Below are 22,360 nucleotides of genomic sequence, written 5' to 3' on the forward strand. Positions count from 1 at the left end.
GACTACAATTATATCTGATTTTATTTTCAAGTAAAAAATAAGACTTGAAATTTAACCAATAAGATTATAGTATGTAAATTAAGCATGACTACGAAAGTTGATTTTTCTGCTGTGTCACACACTGTACCAGTACCTCACAGTTTATCTATTGGAGCAGCCAGAAGGAGGCATAGTAGTTTAACTAGTATATTCATTTAAGGAAAGTAGTTATGACAGTGAACATCTCATTTGGTCTGTTGCTTATTGTCAATAACTTTTTTTTTTTTCTGAGACGGGGTGTCACTATATAGGACAGGCTGGCTTGGAACTCACCGAGATCTACCTGCCTCTCCCTCTGGCATGTTGGGATGTGTACCATGTGTACCATGTCTAGCACTTTTTTATTTGATATTATGGTATTTATTTCTGTGGTACTGGATACTGAACCTTGGGCTTTGAGCCTGCTAGACCAAGTGTTCTACCATTATACCCTCAGTCCTCCATACTTTTCTAGTCTCACTAAGTTTATATCTTGATAATTACAGGTGTTAACTAAAAAGGACAAAGTGTACACTGTTTTTCTCCGTTCCAATTCCTAATGTTCTAAAGAAAAGCTACTGAGCTCACAAAATCAGAATTAGTAGGCAAAACTCCCTCTGATTTTTCAGAAGAGAAAGACCACAATTAATTTACTGAGCTCTGTGTCAGGTACAGGTGCCAGGAATACAGATGAGACAAAATCCCTACCTTTAAGGAGCTTACATTTTCATTTATGTTTATTAAAAAGGTATGTTTACTTAATTCCTATTTTGAGAAAGGGTCTGTGCAATCCAGTTTGTCCTTGAATTTATGATAAACTCCCTGCCTTGGTCTCTCCAAGTGCTGGGCTTGCAGGTCTGTGCTACCATGCTGGGCTTGTGTTTCTATTTTTAATTGATTAAATAGAATTTCACACTATCAGATCATGAAAAGGAAAATCCAACTTTCAGGTTTTCAGATGTACTAATTTAAATAACATGCCACTGATTTTACTGCCATATCAAATATAGCCATTATAGTGAAAACAAGGTATCCTAGCTTGTCAACTGCCATTTTCTTCATAGCCTAATTCTTTGCTAGTACCTGGTGTGTATTTAATAGTGAAAATTAAAGTTGGCAGCTACTTATATATTGGCTCAATATTCATTACCAACCATAACCTAAAATTCAAATAATCAAAGTAGGTGCATGGATTGTAGTAGTTGTAGACATAAAGCACAAGATTCTCTAAAAATGTCTGTAATTTTACTGTGTATTCTAACCTGTCAGAAGTGCATGAAAAACTGGATTTAAGCCGAGGATAAAACTGTTCTACTTTTAATATGGCCTAAAGACATACTTACTAGATAATCACACCTTTGGGAACACACAATGGTTCTTCCAGTTTATTATGTCACCTACTCTAACAGTGACCACACAATGTGATAAGTCAACATGGTTAAGGATGCACTATGGACTTTTTTTTTTTTTTTGGTTGACTTGAAAGACTTCATGTGATCAAAATACTTTTAAAGGTCAGTAACAACCGTTTTAGCCTATTTTACCAGAAAATATTCGATCTGTCCTTAAGGTCAGGCAGTTTGTACAAGCAGCGAATGGATTTATCATTAAAGCCATCGAGACGAAACAATTGCCATCTTTTTGGCTTCACAATGGGCCCCCTTAGACTAGGACCTGAGAACGTGGCAGTGGTCAGAGTGCAGAGGAATTGTCTTTACAGCAGCTCTGGTTCTCGGAAGATGGTCAGACCGAAGGGCCTTTGGCCACTGTCAGTACTTTGCCCAAGGGAGTCCCTTAAGTTAATATTAACTTAGGAAGTTCCTTTGGTCAGAACCTATAACATAGACTACAGCTCAATTTTCTGTCTATTATAACAACAGGTTCTGCACGTATTTTCCATCCTGTCAAGATATCTTGACGCTGTCCCCATAAGGCGGCTGGCTCTGGGTCAGTCAGGGTCGCAGAGCCCTTTCCTCCAGTCTTCCAGTGGTGGAAGTCCGCATGTGTCAAACCTGGAAAACAAGGTCAAAGGTCTCTCCACTCACTGTCCGTTCTCTAGACCTCGACCGCCTCGGCTCCTCATCGCTCACCTAAGTCTTATCGGGCCCGGACCTGCGCCGTCCACCCGGAGTAGGCGCTTTTCACCCCACCGGTCCCCAGAGAGCAGATCCTAGTTCTTTACGGGCAGGGATCCAGGCTACTCCTGCTCAGCCTCCCTACTGGCCCTATTTCACGATCATCTTGGTAAATCCGGGCCTCCGCGCAGGCCAGCCGCGCGCGACGGCACAGGGAGTTCCCCCCACCCCGACACGCCGATTTCGAAAGTCGGGACACGAGCGAGGTGGCCGCGGTCTCGCGAGAAGAGGCAGGCTCCGCCTGGAGTTCGCGGCCCCTCCCGGCCCCACCCTCCCCACGTCCCCCGCCCTCCCTCCCACACTCCCCGTGGCGCGAGCGGCTGACTGAGCCTGGAGAGGAAACGGCATTCGCAGCCGCGCTCCCGCCCAGGCCGGCCCTGACGCGGGCCTCGTCAGCCGGTAACGGGGAGCAGAGGTGGGGGTCAGGGAGGCGTCCGCGAAATCAGTGAAGGTCAGAACCGAGAGCCCTCCTCCGACCTGGGTGAGGACAGGGTCTGAGCTTGCCCCCCACCCCAACTCTGCAGAGCCGAGGCGGGGTCGACCCCTCCCAGGGGCGGGGTGGCGCCGGGCAACTGCAGCCTAGGGGCCACCCTGGGCGGGGCGCTCCGACCGGGGAGAAGGGGTCAGCGGCGGGCACCAGGCATGGGCTGTGGAGCCGAGGCGGGGATGGGCTCCTGGAGCCCGGACTCCCGAGCCGGGCGGGGATGTCCCGGGGCCAGCAGGTCCTTTCCGCCTCTCCTTTGGACCCTGACTGGAGGCCAGCGGGCGGGGGGGGGTAGGTGGGGGAGGGCAGGCGGCGCGAGGGGGCGGGTCCCGGCCCTGCGGGGCGCTGATTGGCTGGGCGCGTGTGGAATCGGGTGATGGGAAACGCAGCGCGGCTCTCCCGTCCTTCTTGCTCCGCGCCCCCCCACCCCTTTCCCCCGTGGCGAATGTGCTGCGAGGTGGCGGGTGCTTACGCTCGCGGGGTTTGGCTGTTGCAGGCAGGAGCTGGGAGGAGGCAGCAGCGGCAGGAGCAGCAGCGGCGGCGGCAGCAGCGGCAGCTGGGAGGAGGTGGTGACGGTGGCAACGGCAGCGTCGGGAACGATGGCGCGACTGGTGGCAGTGTGCAGGGACGGGGAGGAGGAGTTCCCCTTCGAGAGGAGGCAGATTCCCCTCTACATAGACGACACTCTCACGGTGAGCGGACTGGGCCGGGTTGGGCCCGCTGCTCCCCTGGCAGCTGTTTCCCCTCCTCCCCCTCCCCCAGGCCGAGTGCTGCGCACTAGAGAAAGAGTGTGTTGCAACTCCTAGGCGAGGCCGTCTCTCCCACAGGCCCCACAAACTCGCCTTTGCAGTGGCCCCCTTAGTACCCTTGGCAGGCCCCAAATCCAGCGCCCCGAACGCACTTGGAGGTCCTCTTCTCAGGTCTTCCTCCCTTTCAGAACCCTTGGCCTTTATGTCTTCCTTTCAGACGCTGCTTTGCCTAAGCACGCGCCTGGAAGAAGGGTTGAAGGAGCTGGGGCGTTTAGGGCCTATCCTCTACAGAAACCACTTACCCTCCGGGAGGCTTAATTATCTGAAAATGTCGCAGCTGCATTGCTACCTGTGTATTTTCTGTTTTAACACTATAGCTATTACTACATAAACGTAATTACAGAGGCTAGAGTGACATTCTCTTGCACAGTGAAGATTCCACCTAAATGATTTGATTTCCTAATAGGTCTCATAGTGCCTAGTACATTATAATTCTTGAAATGATTGTGTTAAGCCATGACTCTTCAAAATGGGCCTTCTTGGCATTATTTGGTTTACAAGTAGCCCAAGACCAAATTACTGACTGTGTAAAGTATATTAAAACCTGACTGCTCGCTGTGGATATAAGAACACAAACGTGGGAAGATGGTTACTTGGTGTAGGTATGCCTTTGCCGACCCTCTGCTTCTGCTCTGTGTTGTAGTACTGTTTCCTTTAAAAGGAAATGGCAGAAATTTGAGTTGATTCTGAGCAGGAAGTGAATGCAGTTGCTTACCACAGTTAAATGAACCTCCTCTGAACAAGTTTTGAAATCTTCATTTTGATGCTGACGCTCTTGGATTTTACACTTGCCCATTGTGATCTGATGTAGATCAGTCTTCCAACCTTTGACTCTTTTCCACTCCCAGGCAGAACGGTTATCTTCCTGAAAAAAATTTTTGTAGTTATCTACTGAAGGTTTTAACATTTTATGTAAAATGCAAGTCATTGTGGAGATGCCAGTCTGAGCCTTCTTTTTGACAGCCTCAATTAAGAGGTTCAGTACTTTAAAAGAATTAGGGGAGCTATTGACTGGTTCACCTCCATGGGACTTTGCAAGGGAAAGCATGCTTTAAAAAAAAAGTCAAATGATTTGACATAAAATAGAATTTGTATTAGAAATCACTTGTATGTATTGGTTATGGTTTCTTATTTTCTTGAATTTTAATTATAATGGACTTATATTTAAAATACTTAAAAGAACAAGCTAGAACACGAGTTAAATGATTTCTTTCTCAGTGTGACAATGCTTGGTCATAGTTCATTTGTTATTACCTTCTGTCCCCTTCACCATAAAAGCTTCAAAAACTCAGTTCGGTAACAACCTTTCTGTGCAGGTTCACTTTTTCCCCTTAATCCTGAGGGTTTTTTTAATTATATAATATGAAAACAGAAAACCATTGTAAATTTTATGCATTTGTAAATTTTAACATAACTTATACTCTCCTTTCACATAACCACCCTTATCGTGAATGTAGCACATTAATCAATATTTACTTTATAAAGCACTTTAAAGTGAAAAGTATGTATATTCTTGACAATGTGAGTTTCCAGTTTTTTCCATGGATAATCTTACACTATGGTTTAGTGTCACCTGCTTTTGCTTTGTACAGTGTGTCTGAAGTTTGCTTTTATTACAGACTCATTACAAAGATAATTTAAGCCTATTTAAATAACTTCAAGTAATAGGTATAATTTTTCCTTGGTTAGGAATGGATTTTTGTCACAAAGGAATTAATTTTGTTAGTTTGTCTTAGAAACTTGTGAACTGTCATTAAATGTCATTAATGAATGGGTATTGAAAATTCATGTAAAGCTGTGCCACATTTAGGGACACAAGCTTCTTATCCCTCCCAGTTCAAGGGAGAGTATAGAACAAGACACCTGTTGGGAGGGAAGTGGGAAGAGGAGGCAGAGGTGTGTGTTGTGTAGTGGTCTGTTGACGTTTGATGGCAGTGTTTGCCTGAAGTTAACTTGGTTTGATCTTTGTTCCTAGGAACCCAAAGGGGAACCTTGTGATCTTTGAGTAAATGGTTTTAGAAATCTTGTTTGCAGAAAAAATGTTATCCTAGTTTATTCTAGTTATCACTGCACATAGGCAGGGTTGAGATACATTGGAACATTTTATACGTGCGTGGGTGTGTGTGTGTGTGTTTGTGTGTGTGTATGTATACATGTATATAGGTTTATGCATATTCATTTTGTGTATGTGTGTACATGTAGATGTGTATGCCATTGTATATGTGATGTATATGTGAAGATACAGGACTGTTGATGGGGAATTGGTCTCTTTCCACTGTGTAAGTTTTGAGATGGAAGACAGATTGTCAGGCTTTACAGCAAGAACCTTTATCCACTACACACGCCATCTCTCTGGCCTTTTTTTTTTTTTTTTTTTTTTAAAGATGGGGTCTCAAATTCCTGAGCTAAAATGATCTTTGCTATTTTAGCCTCTAAAACACTAAGATTAAAGTTGTGTACCACTACTTTTTGTCATTTTTTAAAAATGTTTTTAATGGTTGTACATGTTGTATGATATTCCATAGTATCACCCTTCCATGAGGTTCTGACTTCTCATTTTTGAATAATATTGTAAGAATATAGAGAATGCACTGAGTTAATTTTTTCCCATTGGGCTTTTGGAAGTAGAATTACTGAAGGATAAGAACATTTTACAAGTTTCTTGGTTCATGTTGTTGAATTATTGCAACATTTCTAGAAGATAACCCTTTTAATTCAGATTGATCCAGATGAACTGTAAACTGGGATAACAAAATGGTTTAGTGGGTGGGTAAAGGTGGTTGCTGCCAAGTACGATGATGGGAGTTCATTCCTTGGGATATTAATGGTAGAAAGGAAGAACTGATTCCTGCAAGTTGCCCTCTGACTCCTACATAAGCACCTCTGGCATGGATGTGCCCCCTACAATAAGAATAATAAATAGACTAGGAATTGATAGGAGTTCTAAACTGTCTGAGGTTAAAAGGCAGAAAATGGTAACCCTAGGGGATTAGGAGTTTAGCATTTTCTTTTTTTTTTTTGGAGCTGGGGACTGAACCCAGGGCCTTGCGCTTGCTAGGCAAGAGCTCTACCACTGAGCTAAATCCCCAACCCCAGGAGTTTAGCATTTGCTACAAGTTTAGTAGTGTGTTTCTTTCAGCTCTTTAATATTACCTTTCCTAATGCCTGCTGAACTTTCCTGATGCACGTTAAAAGTATTTTGTTTGTGAATAATGAGACTGATACAAAAGAGTAATACTAAAGTGACATTTTGATAAATATATTAATTGATTGATTAATTAATTGATTAGAGCTCATGGAAATGGTCTGAACCTTTTTTTTTTTTTTTTTTTTTTTGGTGTGGTCCAGTAAAACTGGGGCAGATGCTTAAGAGTGAAAGTCAGTAATAGATGCAATAAACTTGACAAAGCAGTAATTGCTGTGCGATGACTTGTTCTATTTGGGTGGCTCTGCATAGGCATTCTCATAATGCAGCTGAACTGATGACTCCTGAAACCTCACCTCCTGCACTTTACAGGGTTGTCTTCCTTCAGGTAGCCTAGGGTCTAAGGTGAAGTCAAGCAAGAGGTTTGAAAGAGTGGGGAAAGTGATGCTAGCAGCCCTTTTGCCTTTCCCTTTTTTTACCGTTCTCTTAAAACATCAAATGACATACACTAGCTGACTAGAGGACGATGAAGTAAAAAAAAGCTGTTATCCGGCTGGAGAGATGGCTCAGAGGTTAAGAACACTGATTGCTCTTCCAGAGGTCCTGAGTTCAATTCCCAGCAACCACATATATAACCATCTATAATGGGATCTGATGCCCTCTTCTGGTGTGTTTGAAGATAGCTACAGTGTACTTATATATAGTAAATAAATAAATCTAAGAGAAAAGGCTGTTATCCTAAAGGTTCAAAAGGCAAGGATGAGGCAGAGAATATAGTTCAAGAGAAAATATAAAGCAGCCAATTCAGGAAGAATCTGATCTTGATAGTTATGCTATCAAGTTGTTAAGAGTATCAACGCACAGCATATGTGTCTATGTTTTATTGGTGTTTGAACTCAGTATCTCCCATATGCTATGCATCTACTTCTGAGTGAACATCCACATACCTTCAAAAAAAGTTTTTATTTTTATGTGTGTGGTTGTTTTACCTGCATGATGTATGTATATCTGTGTGTCTGGTGCTCTTGGCCGCCAGAAAAGCAAGACTGATCCCTTAGAGCTGGAGTTACAGATGTTAGTGAGCCACCATGTGGATTCTGGGAATGAATCCTGGGTCCTCAGGAAAGAGCAGCTCTTAACTGGTGAGCTGTCTTGCCAGTGCCACCCCCTGCCTTTAAATTTTTAGATGTGGTTTCAATAAGGTGGTTAGACTGGCCCACAAATGTACATTTATTTATTTGTATGCATGTTTATGTGAATGACCATGCATACTTCACCCCCACTCATATGTGTGTAGAGGTCAGAGGAAAACTTGAGGGAGTTGTTCCTTTTTAACATGTGGGTACCTGGGATTGAACTCTGGTCATCAAGTTTGGCAGCAAACACTTTGCCCTGCTGATCTTGCTGGCCCTGGCCTGAACTTTTGATCCTCTTTCTTCAGCGTGTCAAACTACTGACTACTACCTAATTTTATTTTCCTTTCTTGTGCTCGGGAGCCTGAACACAGGACCGCTCATATTAGACAAGTGCTATACTCTGAACTATAAGTCCAGCTTGACAGTTAAATTCCTTAGTCTCTTAAATTCTGTGAGGTGATTCTGAAAAACCTGTGAGTTAATTGAACAGCTTGTTTTTGTTTTGTTTTTACCCCCAGTGCTGGAGGTCAATCCTAGGGCCTTGTTTGTGGTAGACAAGAGTCACATCTCTAGCCTGTGGGATTAAAAATTAACTATTTTTAGTTTAGTTTTCAGGACCAAAATTTGGAGTGATGATGGTGATGAGGTAGAAGCATAGGTAGGTTTTTTTTTTTTAATTAATTTTTATTTACATGAGTACATTGTAGCTGTCTTCAGACACACCAGAAGAGGGCATCAGATCTCATTACAGATGGTTGCTGAGCCACCATGTGGTTGCTGGGAATTGAACTCAGGACCTCTGAAAGAGCAGTCAGGGCTCTTAACCACTGAGCCATCTCTCCAGCCCCAGGTTTTTTTGTTTTTTGTTTTTTGTTTTTAATGTAGCCTAGGCTAGCCTCAAACCCATGACTTTCCTGCCTCAACCTCCTGTGTGCTGGGATTATAAGCATGTACCATCATGTCTAGCTTGGACCAAGGCTCCTAATATCAGGCTTATTTAAAATTTGAGTAAGTTTGACTAGAATAAATATAGTGGACAATATATGTTATTAGATAATTCTGCCTGTACATTAAAGTGGTTATTTATAGCTACAGCATTATATGAATGACTTTAATTTTACTTAGTAGTGTTGGTAGAGGTGACGTCAGAGTGCTTAGAGCATACCCAGTAAGTACTGAAGCTGCAGCAGGTGCTGTGTCCACCCATTGGAGGTAGTAAAGAGAAGGCTGGTTGGGAGCAGTGGCCTTTAATCCCAGCACTCAGGAGACAGAGGCAGAGGCAGGGGCATTTCTGATTTCAAGCTTAGCCTGGTCTGCAAAATGAGTTCCAGGACAGCCAAGGCTACATAGACAAATCCTGTCTTCAAAAGCAAAGATGAGATGGGTCTGGGGGGATAAAGCAGAAGAAACAAGATGTGATTGATAAACTTGAAAATTGGAAGCTTTTAAGCAGTAGGATTAGGGCATTTTGTATATGCATATTGAAAACAACTTTTTTAACCAAAATTTTCTTTATACAAAGTATTAAAATACAATTGCATTCATTTCTAAAATGAAATCATCGGTATACAGTTGTAGTCATTAAGTAAACTAAGTTAAATGCTATATATTAAAGAGAAACATCAATGAGGCAAATGTATGAATGAAGACACTCCTGAACTCCTCCCCCCATTTCATTGAGCATCAAAAATCACCAATCCTTTTTTTTTTTTTTAAGATTTATTTATTTTATATATGTGAGTACACTGTTGCAGTTGGATCCCATTACAGATGGTCGTAAACCAACATGTGGTTGCTAGGAGTTGAACTCAGGATCTCTGGAAAAGCAGTCAGTACTAACTGCCTAGCTATTTGTCCAGCCCCCCAAAACCCACCAATCTTTTAATCCTTTTCTTGTACATTACTCTGTATCCACATTTTCTACATCTGATTGGATCCCTGGATTTTATTTCATTTTTGGTGTGACACTCTCCACAAATCTGTATCATTGGCTGCTGCTTTGGTGGTTGAGCATCTTTCTGGGTGTCCAGTGTTAGTGTCTGTGCAGCTTGAAGAAGCGTTCCTTCTCCTGAAAAAACTTTATAAACAGTAAAAACTGTGTTGAGGTAGAAGCTAGTCTTACAAAGTGATAAACTTACTGTAGAATTGGAAGCAGGGAGCATTGACTCCTTGATAAGTGTGTGCATTGAAACACACTTGGAAAAGAAAGCCACACACAGTAGCTCATAACTGTAATCCCAGCACTTGGGAGGTGGAGACAGGAGGATCAGGAGTTTGAGGCAACTCTTTTTTTTCTATAAGGTAAGCTATATACATGCAAAATTGTCTATGCAGTTCTGAGTGTGTGAGACTGAAATCCTCTGGATGACCTTGAACTTCAGGTCTTCCTGTCTTATATGCTGGGATTATATAGGCTTGTGTCTATATGCACATGAGGATTTATGCAATGTTGGGGATTGAACCGAGAGCTCTGAGCATGCTAGGCAAGCATATATCTACTCCACGCCTCCAGCCTGGGAAGGATCTTTTTAAGGCAGCAGTCAGTGAAGTGGGTCTTATTATTCTTGTTTTGCAAACTCAAATGGCTCTCTTTATCTTGACTCATTGGGTATACAGGAATTTGAAGCCCTTGTTATCTGGGAATAGTTTGCCCTTGTATGTTTGATATTTTTTACATTGTTTTAGTTAAGACAGGTGTGAAATATATATACATATATCTGTGCATAACTTGTGTGCCTGGTGCCCTCAGAGGTCAGAAGAGGGTGTTGGATCCCCTGAAACTGGAGTTGCGGACAGTTGTGAGCTGCCATGTGGGTGCTGGAATAGAATTCAGATTCTCTGTGTGAACAAGTTCTCTTGAGTGCTGAGCCATCTCTCCACTCCTGTGCATATGTGCCTATATTACTGTTTTGAAGGCATACATTTTCACCTGTCTCTGAATTTATGATGCTTCCTATTTCTTACCTTAAGCTCTTTCCTTGGTTGATATATAACTTCACAGATTTAAAAAAAAAAAAAGTCTTACTCACATGTGCTGGTGTGCTTGTAGGTGCATATGTGCACATGAGTATAGTACAGCAGAATCCAACACATTGGATACCTTGGAGCTGGGGTTGCCCTCCCTCCACTTCATGGATTTTAAAATCTGTAATGTTACAGATGAGTGAAACTACTAATTTATATCGTCACACACTGGAGCCTCTTAAATTCCTCTGGTAGTAGTTTTTAATAACTGAATAAATACCTCAGTACTTCCTTTTTCATTATACATAGCACAGACCTTTACTAAATACTAGATACTAAGTTACATAAATGCTAGTTCTAAGTTACTAGTGAATGTGTGTGTGTGTGTGTGTAGTTGGGAATTAAACCTAGAACCTTTAGTAGATTGTTAGTACTAGCTGGGCTACTATTCTGTTGCCGAACTATATCCCATATCAAAATATGTCTTAGTTTTCAAAAAACCATTTCTTTGTTGGGGTGAGGGGTGGGTCAGATGTCCCACAGTGAGCATTAGACAAAAGACAATTTGAGAAGTTTATCCTCTTCTTTTCACCATTTAGGTTCCAGGGTTCAAACTCAAATTATCAGGCTTGATGGCAAGCACCTCGATGGCCACCTGAGCCAGCTCACTGGCCCCCAAATAAATTTTAACAAATAAAAGTCTTATATTCCACAGTTACAAGCATCTCACTCAATTCTTGTATCTAATTAAATATTAGTGTCCACTACTACTTTCGAAAATACAACTTATTTTTACAATTGCTCCATGAAGTAGATTCTAGAAATTATTAATCTTGTTTTACAAATAAGGTAATATAGGGGTTAAATAACTTGCCCAGAGTCTTGACAGACTCTTAAGTGCCAGAGCCTGGATTTCTACTATGTGTTTGACTTTAGTGCCTTTGGTCCTAATGACAACACTATGTCTGGCTTTAGAAATTTATATACTTTTGGCCAATGGGGCAGCTCAGCAGGTAAAGGTATGTGTCCACAGAGACTGGAAAACTGAATTTGATTCCCAAGATCCATGTTATAGAATGAAAAAGCTGACTCCTGCAAGTTGTCCTCTAACACACATGTGCATGTGTTTGTGTGTGAAATTTTAAAATAGAAAAATTTGTATACTGAATATCAGGACCCCTTTTTGCAGGAGACAGTCTAGCTTTATAGATGTTTCTGTCCTAATATTTTATAAAGAATGCTGTAGAATGTGTACAAAGATTCCGATGAGTGATATCTGTTTTGCTTGCCTTTTAAGATGGTGATGGAATTTCCTGACAATGTTTTAAATCTTGATGGGCATCAGAATAATGGTGCACAACTAAAGCAGTTTATTCAGGTAATAGTTTTTAAATCATTGTTTTCAGTCATGTGTGTGTTTTTTTTGTTGTTTTTAATTTTTTTGTTTGTTTTTTGTTTTTTCCCCCGGAGCTGAGGACCGAACCCAGGGCCTTGCGCTTGCTAGGCAAGCGCTCTACCACTGAGCTAAATCCCCAACCCCTTTTTTAAAAATTTTATATTTAGCTATAACTTTTTTTTTTTTTTTTTTTTTTTTTTTTTTTTAGCTATAACTTCTAATTTCTTTTTGAGCAAATCTCGTAGTTCTGGCTGGACTAGAACTCTATGTAGAGTAGACTTGCCTTGCACTTACAGAGATCTGCTTGTTTCTGCCTCAAATGAGCTGGAATTAAAAACTTGTCTCTCACCACACATTAGTTTTTTTTTCTTGTCATTTTTTTTTTTTTTAAACCTAGGCTTTTGCTCAGGTATTAATAGTGTACTGAAGTTGATTTCATTTTTACTATGGCAGTAAATATAGTTATGTACCTGATTTATAGATTACTCATGTGAACGAATTGGGTTGTGTTCACATTTTACAGGTCTAAAAGTCTTTGATTTTATCAGGTCATCTTTCTTAGTTTTTATAAGATAGGGTGTGCAACATTTTATTAAGAACTTGTTTGGGGCCAGGGATGTCGCTTGGTGCCAGAGTATTTGTCCAGCATGTGTTTGGCCCTGAGTTTGATGTCCTGCACCACCAATATATATATACCATATATATTTTTAAATATATATTTAAGGTCAGTCCTACAATATGAATTTCTTAATTTTTGTATATTTATTTAGACATAAGATACTTTTTAAATTCTCAAAAATACACGATTAAGATAATAGGAAATGAGTTGTTAGATTATTTAAGAACTCTTTTTACTTTTAAAGATCATTTTGAAAAGTTAATGGTAAAAATGAAGAAATACTTGAATATTCTTTTCTCATTGTCTTTCTGGAAGTGTTAGTTGTAACATAACTGTTACCTTCCTTAAGTAGAAGAAGTTACTTAGCGGGGTTTTGCCCATTTCTCTGTTGCTGTGGTTTCCATTCATTTTTGTTCTTTGTCATAACTAGTAGGTTACATTCATGTATGCTAACTTATTAGTTATTAATTGCAGGCCTAGTTCTTTCCCAAAGATAGAAGCCAACAGTAATAGAAGAGTAGTTTTATGTCTTAAGAAATCTTCATTTTTCTTTCTCCCTTTCAGCGACATAGTATGCTTAAGCAGCAAGATTTAAGTATTGCCATGGTGGTAACATCACGTGAAGTCTTGAGTGCACTTTCTCAGCTTGTCCCATGTGTTGGTTGTCGTCGCAGCGTGGAACGCCTCTTTTCTCAGCTTGTAGAGTCTGGAAATCCTGCCCTTGAACCCCTGACAGTAGGGCCCAAGGGAGTACTATCTCTGACTCGAAGCTGCATGACTGATGCAAAAAAGCTTTATACATTATTTTATGTACATGGGTAAGTATAGTTAATTAAGAAGAGTGCTTTTATTTCAAACAACTTTATAACAATAAGGTCTTTCAATGAAGGGAAACCTCTATATTTGGTTAGAGCAAAGACTGAATTTAGCAGTTTTATTGAGTAGCCTCTAGTTTCTGATTTCATATGGAGAGACTAAGCAAATAATGTATTAAGTATAAGTTAAAAAGAAAACAGTAGGGCTGGAGAGATGGCTCAGTGGTTAAGAGCACCGACTGCTCTTCCAGAGATCCTGAGTCCAAATCCCAGCAACCACATGGTGGCTCACAACCATCTGTAATGGGATCTGATGCCCTCTTCTGGTGTGTCTGAAGACAGCTACAGTGTATTTGTATATAATAAATAAATAAATCTTTTAAATAAAAAGAGAGAAAGAAAACAGAAAGATGGGTGGGTAACAGAGAATGAGTGGACTAAAGTAATATGAAGAATGATCTGTCAATGCCCTTCTGATAAAGAAATAAGTAAAGGGAGGGATCCTACATCTGTCTGGATGAAGGAACAAAAGGAATAGTAAGCATAAAGGTTCAGAGGTTAGAATTTTCTTGACATGTCTAAGGAACCACGAGAGTGTGTTGGTTAAAGTCTGCTGAGTGAGGAGAACAGTAATAAAAGATGAGATCAGGGGGTTGGGGATTTAGCTCAGTGGTAGAGCGCTTGCCTAGGATGTGCAAGGCCCTGGGTTCGGTCCCCAGCTCCGAAAAAAAGAATCAAAAAAAAAAAAAAAAAAAAAAAGATGAGATCAGAGGAGTAATAAAGATTCAGTTGTGGTCGTCAGTGCCGTATAGGTCATGCTAAGGTTAGAACTCTTGAGTACACAGGAAGCTTGGAGAATTTTCAGAGATGAACAACACAGTCTCCCTTGAAATTTGGCCTATAGTATTGTATTGAAAATATCATGAAGAGAGTACAAGGGTAGATACAGAAATCAAGAAATGGGTTCTTCATTGTTAAGTAGGGAATGCAATATCAGTTACAGGTGATAAAGATACCAAGAAATGATAGGATCCTGAAATCTTTGGAGGACTGAGTAAATAGGATTTTTGTGTAGGTTGATAAGGGAGGGATAGCTTTAGTGATGATTTTTAGATTTGTGGTATAAAGTAGTCTAGGCAGACCAAGGTACTTCTTGTCAAGACTAATGGATTCAGTAGGACCCACATGGTTTAAGGAAAGAACCAGCTCCAAGACACTCTTGTTTGACCTCCATGTGTGCTTGAACTCACCCACATACATGTATGCATACATACATATGTAAGTGTCATTAAAAGAGTTTTAATGGAGGTGGTAGGGACTTCCAGTTTGTTGTTGTTTTGTTTTGTTTGAAATTTATTTTGAAGTTCAGGGGACTGATCTTAAGACTTCATGTGTATTAGGCAAATGCAATACCTCTGAGCTCCAGCTCCAGCTTGAAGTAGAAGCAGCTTTAGAGTTTTTTAACAGAGGAGTAGCATAATCTGATATTCTGAATTAAAAGGATTGATTACTCTTGTAAGTGAAGCCTAGAATGTAAAAGGCAATGGTGGCAGTATGGAACCATTTGGGAAATTGAAGTTGATTAAGCTGGAGGTTGGTAGGTTGGGCAAGGGATATAAGTGTAGATCTCTATTAGGGTTATGAAAGTTGATATGCTTTGCTAATTAATTGGATGTAGGATGTGTGTATTCTGTATACATTTGGTATATTTTTTACATTTATTACTCGTGTGTATGCTTACATGCCATAGGTCATGTGTGAAGGTTCGTGGACACTGTAGGGAGCCAGTTCCACCATGTGAGTCCCAAGGGGTCAGACTTGGCAGCAAGTTTCTTTACCCATGAGCTGTCTTGATAGTCCAACATTGTTTATTCATATAAAATTTCTGCAGTTTACCTCTCAAGAATAGTATTTATATAACATTTGGGAAAGGAAGATGGGTGAAAGTCATGTAAACAATGTCTAAAATATCAGGAGTATCAGACAGACCGGTAGCTACCAGTATAAGAGTTGTAGTCTAGGGAAAAAAGGCACTGAGTCAAGTAGGTTTTTTCCAACTGAACTGGCTAGGTATGGAGAGGGAAAATAAGTGTAGACTGCTTTGTGTATTTACTACAGAGACAAAGTCAGGGTAGGTGATGTCTCTGTTAAATATACCTTCTCACAAAAGGGCAGCTAATAGAAATTTTAAAATTTGAAAGTGAAATGATAAACCTTTAATGGCTTCTTTTTTACTAGGTCCAAACTAAATGATATGATAGATGCTATTCCAAAAAGTAAGAAGAACAAGAGATGTCAGTTACACTCTTTAGATACACACAAACCTAAACCTTTGGGGTAAGTAGAAATAAATGTCAAAATGTTCTATCAATGTTAAGTAGATTAATGTTAGTCGTATTTAATAAAAAGGATAACTTGCTAGTTTTGTTAATTGGATTACATTCTGACAAATGTCAAGATAGCATGTTCTTGGGTTCTATGGATCTTTCTGAATTGAAACTATAAGGTCACTGAGTTAAGTTTTTTTCCTTTATGTTTCAGGAGATAAGAATTTTGAGAAATTTATGTCACTAATTTTAAAGTTTTCAAAGTAGTAATATTATTTGATTTGTAACCATCATGTTTAAATTGTTTTCGTCTTTCTTATTTTTAGATTTCCCTAAATACTTTTTCAAAAAGTAGACAATGTATTTTATTAAAGATTAAAAAAAAAAGCCTTACTCAGTTATGGTGATGTGTATTTGTGTAACTAATTTTCAGTTTTCTTGGTTGGATACACAATACTGGTTTGCCCTCATTTTCTGGCACAGTGCCACAGTTGTTTGCTGGTTTGCCCCAAGTATTCTTGGGGAGGATAGAGTCAGCATAATTTATAGGGAGTTTGAAATAAATTTTGGGGAAGAATAAGGTGATATAAAACTGTTCTGAGTTAAATATCTCTGTCATTGGAGCCATTTTATAGACTTATTTCCCTCTAAAATAAAGACCTGAATATCCAGGTTTTTCCATGCCCAGGAAAAACATATTTAAAATTTTTTTCATTAGGACTTGGTGTGTAGCACAACACTTGGAAACAGAAACAGGCAAATCCCTGTGAGTGAGGCTAACCTGATCTACATAATAAGTTCTAGGCCAGTCAGGACGATATAGTGAGACCCTGTCTCTCAAAAATAAACAAAAAATCATGAAAGCTATGAAATTCAGAGAAGTAGAAAGACCATGAAGTAGAGACTTTATTATTTGAGATAGCATCATCACCTTAGCTTGTCAGGAACTCTGCTCAAAAGATCCTCTAACCTCAGCCTCCTGAATACAAGTGGACACTGCAGGGACTCCTGCAGTCCTGTGTATCTTACTCAGATTCAACACTTAACAAACTTTGAAACATTTGTTTCATTCATCTGTTTGCCTTTTTCTTTGCTGAAGTATTTTAAAGAAACTTAAAGGCATCCTGCCATTCTCCATTGACATGGGTCTCTAAAACTATGAATATTTTCTTTCATACCTACAATGGTATAGCACTTATTGGAATTAATTATAATTTGATACCCAGCTGATACTCAGATTCACTTGTGGTGCTTAAAAATATCTTTTTGGATTTGTTTGAGGTAGGATCTGAACAACACCCATATATTCCATAGTATCTAAATACAGAGTACTCTGAAACCAATGAACATTTGTACAGTTTACAGTTTTACAGTAGTTCTCAAGCTTCATATACTTGTGGAATGTGTTGTTGTTGTTGTTGTTACTGTGGTTGTGGAGACAGGGTCTCATGTAGTCCTGGCTGGCCTCTAACTTTTTGTATAGTTTGTATAGTGGAAGATTACCTTGAGCTCCTGATCCTGTTAGTACCTCTCTAGTACTGAGACAGCAGGCATGGACTAACTACTGCATCTGTCTTTAATACTTGTTTTTCTCTGTATTTGTTAGAGGAGTCCTCTCTAAATGTTCATTTCAGTCGTCATTTTCTCATTAGAAAGCGAGCTGAGCAATATGGCATAGTAGAGAGGTCTGTTTTATGATTTTGTTTTCTTCTTTTGTGGTTGTTTATTGAAGACTAATAAAAAGCAGTAGATAGCCCAGCACCTTACATACCTGTTCTCACTGCTGTTTTCCTGTGAAGACCAGTTCTTCCTGTTTTGCTCCAACTGCTACTCTGGTTCTGCAGTGACTTGCTTTTTTGTTAGTTGTCTATGAGGCTACATCTTCATATCTTGTAGCTTACAAAAATAAGTAAGTCTCCACAAACTTCATGTTCTCTTTCAAGTACAGCATCTCTACATGGAAAATAAATGGTTTCTGAAGATTGTTGATTGAATGTGAAATTAATGTAATGGAGCTAGTTGATCTTGGGTAGTGTGGCCTAACTAAAGTAGCTTTAGTTATTTCCCAGTGTGTGTAGATAGTAGTCAGTGAGTATAGTCTTGTTTACTCAGAATACCTGGAGTAGGTAGAGTACTTTGAAAGGCTTCCACAATTGTTTACTGTTAAGTCTTCATTTTATGTTTCTTCCCTGTTCCCTAGCCTCAGATTTTTAATCAAACTTTTTCCAAGAAAAGTATACTCACTGGGTTCCAGCTTTATAAAGAACAGTGGTTGAGTTGCCTTTACTGAGAGTGTTCTTTTAGCTGTGCAAGTAAATCCTAGGTTTTTTGTTGTTGTTTGGAAGTTTGGTATCTGAAAGAAAGATCCAGGCCAGACTTGTAGGTGAGAAGTTAGCAGTTAAGGATACTTTGAGAACACAGAATGTAAAACTGTGTAGAGAGAAAGTAGAGCAAGAGCAGAGAAGATAGGAGGTTTCAGTTAATCAGAAGAGTATGGCTGGATGGGTAGGAGGGGACCAAAGAAGGATGTCTCAGATTGGTCTGGTCAGCATACTGAATGTTCCTTAGTCACTGAGGACCCCAGAACAGACACTGGTTTACAGCACTGTTGTAAACAATGGTGGTTGAGTAAATGCAGAATCTAGATTGGAGTGGATAGAAAATGAAAACAAGGTTGTACTGTGTTAAGCCTTAGATGGAAAGTACAGGAATAGAAGAAGGAAGTGACTTTGAAATTCTTCAGAAAGCATGTCTTAAAGGAGACATACAGAGCATAGGCCTAGACTCTGATTTGAGTGGTAGCTTATTTTAACTGTCATCAGAGGAATGTGAGACTTGAGACAGTATTTAACATGCAAGATAGAGCAGAAGTTGACATTTCATTGTCAAAGTAGGTAGAACTGAACCTCAATTTGATCTTTCCCCTTAGTGGGATTAAAGTGCTCAACTGTATAATGACCTGTTAAGCTGAAAGTTGAGAAATTCTTATTTAGCTATGAAAAGACTTGGGTCTTACCATCTTAAGGAGGTGTGACATTGAATTTCTAGGATTGTAATGAGACCTGTAGAAGATCAGGCAGGAGCCAGTTCAGAAGTAGTAAAAAAATCTAGAAGACTCTCCCTGAATGGAATATAGACAGACATTTGTGTAGGAATGCACATCTGCCACACAGCCAACATGTATGACCAGTGTCACTGAAACTGGTCTGGGAGGAGGGGCTAGGAAGTTCTCAGTAAGTGTAAAGAAATTATGTGTGTATGTAGTACTCGCTAATTTAGGCTGTTTAGAGTATGCATCTTAGTATGCTATTTTTATTAACTATAAAATTTACGTACTTTGTTAGATTAATATGTGACTTTCACAGCTACTTGGAAATCAAAGTTTTGTTGCCAGATCTAGCTGTAAATAAGAGTGATTTAATCATTTAATGATCACATTAAAAGAATTTTCACTTGGTTAAAGATTGATCCATGTTTAATAGGTGAAAAGACTATCACTTTTTAAGTGCCATTTGGCTTTAGAACATTTGAAGTATATTTGCTTGTAAAATGCTTAATATATAAATGAGTTTTTATTTTTATAACTGTAAATAATGTTAAGCTATATCAACTAAACTTGATAGTCAAGTGTTTGATGTAAATGTGTGAAACACATTAAGTAACAATGTATTATAGTTAAATATATAATTTATTATTCAAATTTGCAGATTTATCTACTAATACCGTAATATGTTAAAGAATTCATGATTTTAACATAGACCTTAGAGATTATCTCTTCAGGTTATCTCAGTGTCACTAAGCCTTGTACCATACTGTACTGCAGTGAAGGGAGCAGTAGCAGTGTCAGTTCAGAGAAGTTAAGTACAGATAAGAGAAGTAGTGAAGACCACAGGAAGGACAGCAAGTGTAGGATCATTTTCCATTATGGACCTTTCCAGGGAACAGCCAGGTAAAACCAAGCAATCCTTTATTCTGCCTTTTTAAACCTTTTACCTCATGTATGCCTCCTTTTCACTAATATTTATTCTTTTTACAGAGGATGTTGGATGGATGTTTGGGAACTAATGTCCCAGGAATGCAGGGATGAAGTAGTTTTAATTGACTCTAGTTGTCTTTTAGAAACACTAGAAACGTATCTTCGAAAGCACAGGTAAGTGCAAAAGTCATTATGACATAGTGGGGAGGGTATCTTAATGTCTGACCTTCAGAGTAGCCTGACACTGGCTAGTCCAGTGACAGGCTTCCAGTATTCCAGTTGTCCTGTTAATATGTGCACTAGGAGTCATGGTAGGCGATTTTTTTATGAAGTGACCTTGAGTGTTAGTCTTTTTGTGTCTTTTTAAAGACCTATTCTTATAATTATTAGCTTGTTTTTTTGTTTGTTTGTTTTGAGACAGGGACTTTCTATGATCCCTGGCTATCTGGAATTTATTATGTAGATCATGCCTGCCTCTGTCTCTTGTGCTGGGATTAAAGGCACGTACCACGACCAGTGTTGTTTCCATTTTAAACTTTGTGCGTGGGTGTGCGCGCACACATTTGTGTAGCTTGTAACCAAAGGTTATGTTGGGGTCGTTCGAGCTGGAGTTACAGGGAGTTGTGAGCTACCTGACATGGCTGCTGGGAGTCAAACTCTGCACTTTTACATAAATAGTTTGTACTTATTCTCAATCATAGAAACAGTTTCTCTGGTTTTTGTCTTTCTCTTTTTCTTTTTTCTTTTTTAAAATATTTACTATTTGTTCCAGATTGGTCTTTCATGAAACACGGGTTGACTGAATCTATTGAAGTATAGTTAATCACTTTGGAAAGTATAATATTCCTGGGTTTTTTGTAATAAAATCATGCTTGATAGATTTTCAAAATTAAATTAGCAGGTTTCAGCCTAGAGTTGTGTGGCTCAGTTAGTAAAGTACTTGCCTAACATGCATGAAGAGTTTGACCCCCAGCCCTAGCATAAATTAGGCCTGGTTAAACTACATTGTAATCCCAGTGCTTGGGAGGGAGAGGCAAGGTGATGGTGAGTTCAGGGCAGCCTGGGAGACAGGAGACCGTGTTTCACCCCAAAAGCTTTTTGATTTCTCTTTCTTTTCTTTTTTTCGGAGCTGGGGACCAAACCCAGGGCCTTGTGCTTCCTAGGCAAGCGCTCTACCACTGAGCTAAATCCCCAACCCCAGCTTTTTGATTTCTCATTGGAGATACATCTTCTGTAATTATTTGTTAGAATCTTTAAATATTTAGAGTTAGAATATATTTGTTTCTTGTAACCTCATAGTTTTCTTTATATAATACTATTACAAAGGAATTTTCTAAGTGCCCTTAGCATTTGGAATCCCTTAGGAAGGAGAGAAACTGGTAAAGGAAACATCTAGTGGATACTGTTTTTTTGTTGGTGTTATTGGGAAAGCTCTGCTATTACAGATTTGTTACATTTGGCCTCGGGTTCACTTTAAAAAAGAAGAATTATAGCCTGGTGGCTATGCTTTTTATCTCAGTACTTGGGAGACAGGGGCAGGCAAAGGAGGAGTTTGAGGCCAGCCAGTTCCAGGACAGCCAAGGCTACACAGAAACCCTGTCTCAAAAAACAAAGCAAAAAGAATTATAAACACATGTGTTAACAAAAATCCATGTTTTTTTTTGTTTGTTTGTTTTTTTTAAAGATTTATTTATTTTATTTATAGATGGTTGTGAGCCACCATGTGGTTGCTGGGAATTGAACTCAGAACCTCTGGAAGAGCAGTCAGTGCTCTTAACTGCTGAGCCATCTCTCCAGCCCCAAATCCATGTTTTTTTTTTTTTTAAAGATTTATTTATTTTATTTATGTTATTGCACTGTAGTTCTCTTCAGAAGAGAGCATCTCATTACAGATGGTTGTGAGCCACCATGTGGTTGCTGGGAATTGAACTCAGGACCTCTGGAAGAGCAGACAATGCTCTTAACCGCTGAGCCATCTCTCCAGCCCCCAAATCCATGTTTTAAAAATTGTCATGAAGGGTTGGGGATTTAGCTCAGTGGTAGAGTGCTTGCCTAGCAAGCGCAAGGCCTTGGGTTTGGTCCTCAGCTTAAAAAAAAAAAAAAAAGTCATGAATTAATGAACTGCATACTCAGCTCCTTTTTTTTGTTATAAACTTTCTCATCTTTTTTTTTTTTTTTTTTTTTTTTTTGGTTCTTTTTTTCGAGCTGGGGACCCGAACCCAGGGCCTTGCGCTTCCTAGGTAAGCGCTCACCACTGAGCTAAATCCCCAGCCCCATCTTTGCCTTTTTTGATTGGTTTTCAAAATGTAGACAATATATTGATGGTTTGAATTTGAGAGGGGAGACTAAATGACATAAAGTTTTTGTCCTTCCTCCTTAAATATGAATTGCTTCACCCCGAAAGTGTCTTTAGGGGTGTTTTAATAATTTATAATAATTTAATGTTTTAAAGTTTCCTATATTTTGGCTTTTAATTAGGTGATAATAGAGTATTTTATAAATATCCTAAGAATGAGAAGAAAAATTTGATTAAAAG

General features: G+C 39.4%; 1 protein-coding gene and 1 long non-coding RNA gene across 8 annotated transcripts in view; one reads left to right on the plus strand and one right to left on the minus strand.

The window, feature by feature from the left end:
- Positions 1-1,493: 1,493 nt before the first annotated feature.
- LOC116909194 lies at positions 1,494-2,353 on the minus strand. The gene is made up of 2 exons (XR_004389057.1): positions 2,109-2,353; positions 1,494-2,030 (listed from the first exon to the last, which is right to left on the minus strand). It is a non-coding gene; the product is annotated as an uncharacterized LOC116909194 (long non-coding RNA).
- A 96-nt stretch (positions 2,354-2,449) lies between these two features.
- Ggnbp2 (gametogenetin binding protein 2) overlaps positions 2,450-22,360 on the plus strand; it is a 31,728-nt gene continuing 11,817 nt past the window's right edge. For 2 of the 7 annotated variants that reach the window (XM_032912680.1, XM_032912681.1), the window contains exons 1-7: positions 2,857-2,875; positions 3,134-3,329; positions 11,989-12,069; positions 13,271-13,524; positions 15,760-15,858; positions 19,672-19,797; positions 19,885-19,998. In XM_032912680.1, coding sequence (XP_032768571.1) covers positions 3,237-3,329; positions 11,989-12,069; positions 13,271-13,524; positions 15,760-15,858; positions 19,672-19,797; positions 19,885-19,998 — 767 coding nt within the window. In that variant the 5' untranslated portion in view covers positions 2,857-2,875; positions 3,134-3,236. Of the gene's footprint in view, positions 2,635-2,856; positions 2,876-2,990; positions 3,330-11,988; positions 12,070-13,270; positions 13,525-15,759; positions 15,859-19,671; positions 19,798-19,884; positions 19,999-22,360 lie in introns of those variants that run through there. The other 5 variants (XM_032912685.1, XM_032912686.1, XM_032912682.1 and 2 more) reach the window with 4 other exon arrangements.

The sequence above is a fragment of the Rattus rattus genome, chromosome 9, assembly GCF_011064425.1.
Source record: "Rattus rattus isolate New Zealand chromosome 9, Rrattus_CSIRO_v1, whole genome shotgun sequence".
Classification (NCBI taxonomy): domain Eukaryota; kingdom Metazoa; phylum Chordata; class Mammalia; order Rodentia; family Muridae; genus Rattus; species Rattus rattus.